Here is a 10,669-nt window from a genome sequence, read left to right as displayed (position 1 = left end):
GAGGGTGGTGGGAGTGCCTGTAGCTCTCCAATGGGAAGTGTCCGCTCGTCCTTCACAAACCTATCAGATTTCTCCATGTCCTCCAGCTGCTTTAAGACGTTTTTGCCCGAGAAGCTACAGATTGTAAAGCCCATGGAAGGTGAGACCTTAAAAAAAAAAAGTCCTCACAAAACGTCCTGCAGTGGAGCACTTTAAAGTGTACTCGTATAGGAGACATTTTGAAGCGAATGAATTTAGATCCTCAAACCAAACCACACACTTCATTCACTATGTAGTGAATATATATACATATATAGTGGGGGAAGTCGTGACTTAATGATTAGAGAGTCTGACTCCTAACCCTAAGGTTGTGGGTTCGAGTCTCGGGCCGGCCACGACTGAGGTGCCCTTGAGCAAGGCACCGAACCCCCCCAACTGCTCTCCGGGCACCACAGCATAAATGCTCTGGGTGTGTGTTCACGGTCGGTGTGTGTGTGTGTTCACTGCTGTGTGTGTGCACTATGGAGTGGTTAAATGCAGAGAATGAATTCTGAGTATGGGTCACAATACTTAGCCTTATGTCATGTCATATAGAGCACATGACCACCATCATGTCCCAAACCACATCCTCCCTGTTTAGGTCTCAGAAAGTCATGGATGTGTCCCAAAGCACACATTCTGATCACTATATGTGGAGCATAAACACCTTCACAAAGGTTTGTCCACTGTGGATGTCTCCCAAACCACAACCCCTATGTTATTAAATAGGGGTTGAGGTTTGGGAGACATCCACAGTTGATATCATCAGTGCATTATGTTTGTGTCCCAAACCACACTCCCTTTGACATGTGTCCTTTTTCTCTTGAAGGCTCTATGACCCTGCACCACTGGCAGCAGCTGGCGAAGCCTCACTTGGCCTCCGTCCTCGACCTGCACCCGGGTGTGGTCACTAAGGGCTTTAGGCCCCTCCCACAAGACGCTGTGTATCACCTGAACGACCTAGAGGAGGACGAGGAGAACGACAGACCGCCGTGGGCAGACAACATTAAGGGCCAAGATAGGAGGAAGACCGGAGAGGAGGATAAAGACGACGGGATAACCTTCGATGTGCACTCATCTTCCACTCCGGATGGAAGGAAAGAGAGAAGTGATTTCACGCCGATTAACACCCTGAATCTTCCGCCATCTGTAAGAGCATCTCCTGTTTCATTGGCTGCAGCTGTGACCTTTGACACTTCAGTAAAATCAGTGGCAGGGTCAATGTCACTTCCTGTGTCACAGCCAGATGCAAATGTTACTTCAACAGCTCCCTCTATAGGTGAGAGTTTATTGTTGGATTGATTGTGCTGCACTGTTCTGAACATTTCTATAGTAACAACTTACACAGGGATCTTATTATGTGTGTGTGTGTGTGTGTGTGTGTGTGTGTGTGTGTGTGTGTGTGTGTGTGTGTGTGTGTGTGTGTGTGTGTGTTTATCTAAAGCAGTGAATCCTGGGAAGTGTCAGAGCTCCACCTTCTCCACCTACACCTTCACTACCTGCCGCATTCTGCACCCCAGTGATGTCACACAGGTCACACCCAGGTATCACTCTCTGATTGGCTGTTAGGTGTCTTATTGTATTTAGATTAATGTGAGTGATTAACTGTCTTGTCCTCTTTCTATCATCTTTCTTTTTCTGTTATCTTTCTGTATTGTACATCTATCTATCTATCCATCTGTCTATCTATCTATCTATCTATCTATCTATCTATCTATCTATCTATCTATCTATCTATCTATCTATCTATCTATCTATCGCTTTCTGTCATAATTATTTTCTCTCCCTGTCTTATACTTATTTAAATCACTCTCTTTTTTCTTTCTAATTCTTTTACTTCTGTTTTGTATATTTCCTTCTTTTTTTCTTGATTTAATCCTTCCTGCATTTAATCTTTGCTTTAATTCCTTTTTATTTTTGTCCTTCAAATTTTTGTCCTTTTTGTATTTCTTTTGTCTTTATATTTCTGCTATAATTCTTTTCACTTTTTATTGTTTTTTGCTTGCATTCTTGCATTTTGTTTTATAATGGTTTTTTATTTAATTTTTTTTCATCACTGTACCTTACCCTCTCTTCCTCCATTCCCTCCATCAGCTGTGCCTCCACCCCGAGTTCCCTCCGTTCCGTTCCCTCCACTCCGGTCACCCCGTGCAGGTTGAGTCTGGGTGACTCGTTTCCTCCTCGCCGCACTACAGCTCCCCCTGCAGGTCTGGCTAAGCTTCTGCTGGAGAAAGGCATCTCTGCCCAGAAAGTATCTGCTTCCTCCAAACTTCCCCAGCCCCTGCATCTGCCCGGCCCCTGCAGTACCCCTCCCAACTCCCCCTGCCCCTCTCCTGTACCCTTCGAATCAACCGCCACAGTATCTGACAACTTCTTGGCGTCACGGCCAGCTGAGCTCTTCCTGCAGGACGTCTACGGTGTGAAACCCGACCTTATCGAGCGTCTGCGTAAGCTGGGATTGGACAAAAACATCATTCAGACGGACTCTGATGCGGCACACCAGTCGTCCACTCTGTTACCGACAGGAGGAGGAAGCTTATTGGTGGGTTTGCGAAGGAACCAAAGCCTTCCTGCTATGGTTGGTCAGCGCAGCCCATCCTACCCTGCGCCACACCCTCACCCCACCTCCCTCGCTTTGCCTATACCTCCCTGGGGTAACTTGAAACCACGCCCTACTCGTAGACACGCCTCTCTTTCACAAACTCCTCTTCTACATGAGCATTGAAGAGTTGTTTAGAGTTTTGGGCAGGTGGTGAAAGTGTATTTTGTGGGCGTGGCCAGGGAAGATAGAATAATCACTGACCTTTTCTTGACCTTCGTTTGCCTTCCTATAAACTGACAGATTAAAAGGCATGAAGAAGAGACGGACACTCTTCTGTCATGGCTTTTTTTTCAAAAAGCACAGTTGTGTAAATAGATTTTTGGTGTAGTTTTAGGTAGCAGCAGGAAATCTATGCCCTGATTTGACCTAGGGCATCAAGGGTGGGGCTTAAGGGGTGGAGCTCAACATGACCTCGAAACTTTGAAAATTCTAGCTTTATCAACTAATATAGCAGAATTTTTAATATCGTAAGTAAACTACAATATGTAAGCCTAACTTTAGCTAGCATCCTAGCATAATCGGTTCCAGGTTTTAATCCCGCATTAAATATTTTTCTCAATGGAATTTTGGTAAATAGCTTACCTTACTATAGCTAGCTCGCTAGCAAACATGACTAGCTATGTATGATTATACAGTATGGTCACTGTCGGGGCTCGAGTTATTAAAGGGATGGTTAGCTAATGCTAGGACAGTTCTGTGCTTAGCTTGCAGCCTAGATTAGCAAATTAGACTAGATTGTGTAAATAAAATCAGTATTGTATGCTAAGCACTGCCCTTGTTCGTTCAGGAATAAGGATTTGCAGGAAGCACTTCTCAAAACGTTGTGTTAAACTTTTATTTTCCCCTCAGATAGCAGCGAAGCGTCTCGGACTTTATCCTCAGGCGCCGTCGTGCCGTCTGTTCGTCCTCGAGGCTCTGCAAGCTGAGAAAGGTTAGAGCATGTGGATCAGGGGTAAACTGCAGGTAGGGGGGGAGTGATGAAAATGTGTTACAGAACGAAAATTAGCTTTGCATGCGGATCTATTTACGTATCGAGGGTTTGTGGTAAGTCGGACGGGAAGCTGAAGAAAGATGGATCGTGAAGGTGAAACGAAGGCGATGAAAATGAAAACGGAGATTAAGAGAAACAGGAGTAAGTGTAAGTTCTAGAGCCTCGGGGAAGACGGCATGGCGACATTATAAGCAGTCTTTTAATCGGTTGCTGACTAGTTTCGGCACTGCTGATGTTACTTCGTCTACAAGGATCTCCTTACTGCCTGATAGACAAATCAGTTTTAATCCCTAGAGCACATTTTATAGCCGGATTTTACGATCTGTATTCTATCAGGGATTTAAAGATGCATTTTCTTTGAAGATTATTTAGATTTGACATTTGAATGATGCCTGCCAATGTTCACCATGCTCCGCCCCATGATCTATGGCAGCCAATCATAGTCTAGTGTTTATAAAATCACTGAAGGAAACCGTAGTCAGCCACAAACTAGCATACTGGACCACCCGAAAGTGAGTCAAACTTCATTTTTTCTTGCTCTAAATATCATCCAGGTTACTTTTTCATGTGAAGGGAAAAAAACTACTATCACACCTTTTTAAAACCTCTCGAAGAAACTATTATTAGGGACTTTATGGTCAGGGAGCAAGATGAGAGATGGGAACATGCTTGTCTTATTTAATTTGTATTGTGTTTATTCTTATTAAGGGAATGTATATGAATTTGCTTTATGTATATATACTCTCACACACTCTCTCTCACACACACACACACACACACACACAAGCGCATGCACAGAGTTCAATAGTGAGCTTGGGTTTCTGTCTGCCTGTAGGTTTTTGCATCTTCTCCAAATGTCAGTACGGGTTTTCTCTGGGGTTTTAAAGTTTCCTCCTAAAATCTTGCCAGTGTATGGACTGGCTTCTCTAAATCGCAACTAGGTGTACAGGAGTGTGTGAAAGTGTGTGTGCATGGTGGACTGAAATGGACTGGAGTCCCATCTACGTTGTAAAAAAAAATTTTTGTAATAAATACCACAACCCTAACCAGGTCATTAACACACATCGTCTATTAGTACTACTTCAGTAACATGTGTTCTGATTGGCTGAGCAGTAACACATAATACACACACACACACACACACACACACACACACACACACACACACACACATCGATATCAGTATAAACTAAACCATATGGTATTTTCTCGTGATGTTTCCGGACTCTGTGACCTTCCACCTTGTCCTCTTTTTCCACTCAGTGAACTTTATTTTACCCACCAACCTGATATTTATTATTAAACGACCACGTAGCGTCCACACGCTAGCGTTATAAACACACGCTAGTGGCATGAAGGAATTTTATTAAGCACTTTTATTAATTAGAGGTATATCATGATATATGTTTATTTCGGTGAGTTTGAGAAAGGAATCGCTTTTAAAACTCGTTATTTTTATTATTATTATTATTCTTTTTTTTTTGTCCTGGTACAAACCAAATGAATGATTTTACCAGCGTTTTTGCTGGCTGGGCTTTATTACTGTTAGTACTGTTATCTTTTTTGTAAACTAAACTCGTACGATCGACTGTTGTTGCAAAGTCTTGCTTTTTTGTGCCATTTTGTAATCGCTATCGGATAATACACTGAAAAGTGGGCGGGGCTTGTAAAGTCGCCAAGGCTTTCGATATTTATCAAATGAATTGCTGAATGAATTTGTTGCCATGTGATACGTGCACTGTACAGGATTTACACAATGTAGGAATGTTGCAAAAGGAAACAGAGCATGTGATTTGGATTCGACTTGCTCTGCCGTCAGTGTTTGTAACAGTATTTAAATTAATCGATCAACAATTAAAAAATACATTTTCGATTTATATACCGGATTTAGTCTGGCACTGGAGCTACCAAGACTTACAATTATATATAAACAATTTAACAACAATTTAATTTAAAACAATATTTTGATAAATAGTACAGACAGAATGATTTGGAACGAACAGAATTATCATTAAACTACATTATACTGTTATCTCTCATCATCACTTTGGGCTGAAAAGTCAATATTATTCGTCCAAAATGGATATTTTATTGATATGCAGCAAGTCCGAGTTTCTGGAAAAGATTTTGTTACAGTAAGACATTTTGTAGCTCCAGTCCAGAACTAAACCGTTTTTGGACACCGACCGTGTCTTATTTGTCACCAAACATGTCTTAGCCGCACAGCTAATCTCTTCATCCTCACGTTTTTTCTCACCTCAGGGTGAGCGAGATGTTTGTGATGATGATGATGATGTGTTTATATTCATTTGATGAGCACAGAGATATGACTGTTGCTCTGTCTAAAACCTAATCTGTTTTGTTTTGTTTCGATTTTTTTAAATAAAGCAACCAAAAAAATGTTTGTGTCTTTGACCTTTTTCACCCAACATTTAATTTAATACTCAAATGCAAATGATGTTGGTTGGTGATTTTTTTTTTTTATACATAAGTTCACAAGTTCAATCGATGTACTTTCAACCAACTGGTTTGTAGAAATGTTGATCACAAAAAAGTGTTAGCAATTAGCATGATTAGCATAATTAGCATGATTAGCATTTAGTTTGTTTCTTTTCTTCCTGTTTGTCTAACTCAAGCTGTGTTTGGCAACTAAGCTAAAAATTTTGAGCGCTGCATAAAGAAAGTTTTAAATGTATAAAGTGAAATAAAATGGTGGACAGTAAAGAGGAGTGTAGGAAATATAATTAGCTAATAAACTGTACTGGTTTTCATCATGTAATACTAAATAAGTCAGAAATGTACTACAGGTTCATCTAATCTAAAAAAAAAATAGATACATACATGGATTTACAGGACTCTCAAGTGTAACGCATTTGGGTCTTTTGTCACACAGAAAAACCTATTATTATTATCATATATTTAATAAGCCGCAGCACCCAAAATGTATCAGTCCGCACTGCTGTCTCTATGGAACCGGGCAGGAATGAAGCGCGTCTCAGTTCTTAGTCGAGCCTGACACTTATCAGCCAATCAAAAAGAGGCTACACAATAGCCAATCAGAAAATAGCACTATTGTATCTGGGTAAGATTTAACGCAACAACCAATGAAAAAAAAAATCCCATATTCATTAGAGAGGGTTCGAAACAGCTTGTCTCTGGATGGGACATTGTCCTCAATCATGACCCTAAAAATGGCTGGGCTTGAGCCGAACGGTTTTATATGGGAGCAACATTACAAATAATAAAGGAGTCCAAAAAGGCAACAAACACAATAAACAACACCAGTCATAATCTCTCTCTCTCTCTCTCTCTCTCTCTCTCTCTCACACACACACACACACACACACATACTTTAGACTTCTAGACTTTAGAAGAAACATCCACTCTGCATTTCTGTTGATTTCAGCATAGTGTTTAGTGTTTAACGTAAGTGTTCAGGATTAAAAATCATGAAGCAACGTGGAAATCTCATTAAAAATAAATCTAATAGAAGTACTGAAATTTATAGAGGTGGTCATCCTACCTTTGGAAGAAGGAGCAGTGATGATTGCTGAGAAAGCCCGAGTGATTTAAAGTGATTTCTGTACACTCAGAACCATTTTCAACCTTCTGCACTATGAAGACCTCAGCTGGAGAAAGAAGATACTGAAGTTCCTCACAGTAACACGGCTTCTGTTCAATATCAACCACAGAACAGGAATTGATGATAAACAAGGAGCCTTCATCTGTATCCACATAATCAATTGCATCGCTCTTTGAGGTTGTAGGATTTAGGAACATCCCAAATCGGACCTTTGTCCCCAGAACATTGTACTTTTTGTTGGTGCCGTAGTACACGGTTCTACAGGTGTTTGTAGGATTCAGCAGTCTCAGGGAGTCTGATAGGAGAAAGTGAAGAGACTTGAAGTGAAAATCTCTGTAGGTTGTGCTGTTGGTACCAAGGCTGTAAACCAAATTGTTGAAATTTATTCTAAACTTAAACCTAGAATTTCCATAACTCTGGAGAGCATCCGTGGGAAGAGATGTTCCACCTGGAATGTTCTTCCTGCACGTTCCACTGTATTTACTCCACAAGTCCTTAAACTCTTTCTCAGAGTCAAGTTCCTCCTGCAGCAGACTGTCTGTAACAACCTTCAGCATTTTGTCTCGACACTCTAAAAAGTCATCATCTACTGCATCAGGAGCCATGTTCAACATCTTCACCCCTGCTTTCACCTGCAGAATACAAACAAGGAAATATTTAACCTAAATTTATATAAACTAGAACATAACATCATAACCTAAACCCCACCCAAACATTATATAATAATGATTTAATGACATAAATGAGATAATAACCAATAACTCCTGTGGAAGTAGAAACCAAATTGGACTAAGTATAGAGTTTGAAAGAGCATTAATAAACATTAATCAGTGTACTGATAACTAAAGCAACCATATATTTAATTAAAGATTCATCCTGAATTACAACAAAATAATTTCCTGCAATTCAACATAAATGCAGAGATATTCTTCTCAATTTATTAAAATTCTTAATTTCATGATCAGTGTCTGTTGACGTTTGTTAAATATACTGTAAAGCTTGATATTTTATTGAAATATGTAAAAGCAGATTTTTCTAAGGCACAGGATCGAATCCATAGATAACCTGAGCTCAGGCTCTAATGAGCACTTTATAAAACTGCTGTAGGTTTCAGAATAAAAGTAATTAGTGTCTGTACCGGAGACTGTGTAATAATGAGGTACTGTATAAAGAGCTCACAGTGTGCTGAAGTGCAGCAAGGACCAGCAGCAGGAACACACTCACTCCCGCATATTCCAGTCGTACCATCCGTTCAATCACCTGGACACGGAAAGTGAAAATAATACAGTGTGAACACACACAAATTGGCACTGTACTGTTATGTGGAAAAAGGATTATGGGTAATGCTTGTCCTTGTACAGTATGCATGAGATACTGAAATGCTCACAACACACACACACAGTGTTAATATTAATTAAATGATTGATACATAACTTTCATATTAATGAATAAAAAGTGAAAATATTACGAGAACATTGTGGACAGAACGCAATCCCATTATGAAACTGAAGGACAACATAGTAAACATTTTGACACTCACCATGCTTCAGCTGTGCAGTTAAAGAAGTCAAGACAGTGCTGCCCAATGCAGTGTGTGTGTGTGTGTGTGTGTGTGTGTGTGTGTGTGTGTGTGTGTGTGTGTGTGTGTGTGTGTGTGTGTGTGTCCACCCTGCAGGAGGGAACTTGATGGGAAACTCCTCCTTTATCAAAACTGCCAGCAGTGTAATGTAATGTATTGTTTTCTAACATATTTCTCTTTCAACTTTCTGCTTATTACATGTAATTCTCTGTCTTACTCGCAGAATAATGATGGCTCGGATTTCCTGTTTTTTCACACTTGTAGAAAAACATAAATAATAATGTGAAAAATTAGGTTACAAAGTGTCATAAATTTTGTGAAAAATGTTTAATGTGAAAAATAAAACAACTTGAACTATAAAATAAACTATATTTGATCTCGTTTTATCTGAAAGAGCCACACTTTGAACGATAGAGCCGGATTATCTTTAGCCTTTCTTGACATGTTTATTTTTCTCGCTGTCTGCACATCAGTGTCACAGTCAGACAGTTCAACAGTAAAAGACAACCGTAACTCCCTTAGGACAAACTTATTAACGCAAACGCGTTTACAATAACTTATACTTTAGTGTCCCCCTTTGACTTACTTATATGCATAATACAAAACTGTACAGTATTACATTAAAATACAACTGAGGACATAATGAACATATTTTAACAAATGCTATATTGAACACAGTGTTATAGCAGCAGGTCCCTGAGGTAATGTAAAGAATTGTGCAAAACAACAAATGACTGAAATGTCAGACAGTATTGTATGTGCAAAGAGCAAACAGTGTGTAGAAACAGCATGTAAACAATTTGATGGATGTGTATTGGAAATGTGTGTATTCAGTGTAGGTCTGTGCAGTCCATACAGTAGATATGTGTGTGTGTGTGTGTGTGTGTGTGTGTTGTGCTCAGTACAGTTTAGTTCAGTTATTAAGGAGTCTGATGGCTTGGTTACACAGTCTGGTCAAATCAAATCAAACCATTTATTTATAGAGCACATTTTTAAAACAGCAGGTGTCACCAAAGTGCTGTACAAACAATATAAAATAAACAACAAAACTAAAAAGCATAAAATAATAATAATAATAAAATAAATAAAAACACACTAAAAAATGCAATAAATACAATAATAATTTGTAACACATACTTAAAAAGAACTCCTAACAGGTAACTCTCAACATGCGTTGTATGCTGCACCATACAAATATGTTTTTAAATGTAATTAAAAGCAAAAGTGCGTCTTCATCTTCAGCTGTCTGCTTTATTTGAACGGAGAAGCACAGGTACGCGCAGCGTGCACGCGCAGTCAGAGCTGAAGGCGTTTATCTATAACGTTAATCGGCGGAAAACCGCAAAGACGGCAACCAAAAGCAGTGAAATGTCACTATTCTTATTACCAGAGTTGATAGCACAAACAAAATATTAATGCAAACAACCCATTGAATACTAAATAAAAATAACATTTATTGATGTGTTCTTTGTCTAGCGAATATTTTTTAATTAATGACTGCATTCATTACATCATGCATAACATTTTGGTGTCCACTTCTGCCATTTTAAACAATACCATAATTTTTGGCTTACTATGTAGTCATATAATATATAATATAAAACTCTTCTGTTTTAAATTCTCACTGAGGGTTAATTAAAACTCCTAAAATGAAACCATACAACCCTAGTTACAACCTGCTAGCTGCATTAAGTCATCACCCAGAGCTCAGATAGAGACTGTGTCTGTTCCCCGAGCTAAACAAACATCTATAAACACTCAGAACATTTGTTTTAATAACCTTATTAGCATAAAATGTGCTGATAACGAATGCACAGTCAGCACCTTTAACATGAAGCTATGACTGTTAAATATAAGATCTCCTGCATCTAAAGCTCTTATGCTAATTAAATGATT

General features: G+C 39.2%; 2 protein-coding genes across 7 annotated transcripts in view; one reads left to right on the top strand and one right to left on the bottom strand.

The window, feature by feature from the left end:
• The window catches only part of trak2 (trafficking protein, kinesin binding 2), a 24,492-nt gene extending 19,699 nt beyond the window's left edge, over window positions 1-4,793 (top strand). For 5 of the 6 annotated variants that reach the window (XM_027143396.2, XM_027143395.2, XM_027143392.2 and 2 more), the window contains 4 exons: window positions 1-139; window positions 848-1,297; window positions 1,463-1,562; window positions 2,113-4,793. The exon at window positions 1-139 is cut by the window's left edge. In XM_027143396.2, coding sequence (XP_026999197.2) covers window positions 1-139; window positions 848-1,297; window positions 1,463-1,562; window positions 2,113-2,743 — 1,320 coding nt within the window. In that variant the 3' untranslated portion in view covers window positions 2,744-4,793. The remainder of the gene's footprint in view (window positions 140-847; window positions 1,298-1,462; window positions 1,563-2,112) is intronic. The other variant, XM_027143394.2, reaches the window with a different exon arrangement.
• Window positions 4,794-7,130: 2,337 nt separating this feature from the next.
• LOC113640791 (T-cell ecto-ADP-ribosyltransferase 1-like) lies at window positions 7,131-9,089 on the bottom strand. Its single transcript, XM_027143436.2, has 2 exons — window positions 8,374-9,089; window positions 7,131-7,826 (listed from the first exon to the last, which is right to left on the bottom strand). The coding sequence occupies exons 1-2, from the start codon at window positions 8,560-8,562 to the stop codon at window positions 7,131-7,133; spliced, it is 885 nt and encodes a 294-aa protein (XP_026999237.2). The 5' UTR covers window positions 8,563-9,089.
• Between the last annotated feature and the right edge of the window lie 1,580 nt (window positions 9,090-10,669).

This window comes from Tachysurus fulvidraco, chromosome 5, assembly GCF_022655615.1.
Source record: "Tachysurus fulvidraco isolate hzauxx_2018 chromosome 5, HZAU_PFXX_2.0, whole genome shotgun sequence".
Lineage (NCBI taxonomy): Eukaryota > Metazoa > Chordata > Actinopteri > Siluriformes > Bagridae > Tachysurus > Tachysurus fulvidraco.
This window is presented reverse-complemented; position numbering and strand designations above follow the sequence as displayed.

Coding starts and splice junctions, on each gene's coding strand:
- LOC113640791 (XM_027143436.2), bottom strand. CDS start 8,562: ATGCATACTGTACAAGGACAAGCATTACCCATAATCCTTTTTCCACAT. Junction 7,827..8,373: donor TTGCTGCACTTCAGCACACT/GTGAGCTCTTTA, acceptor TGTATTCTGCAG/GTGAAAGCAGGGGTGAAGAT.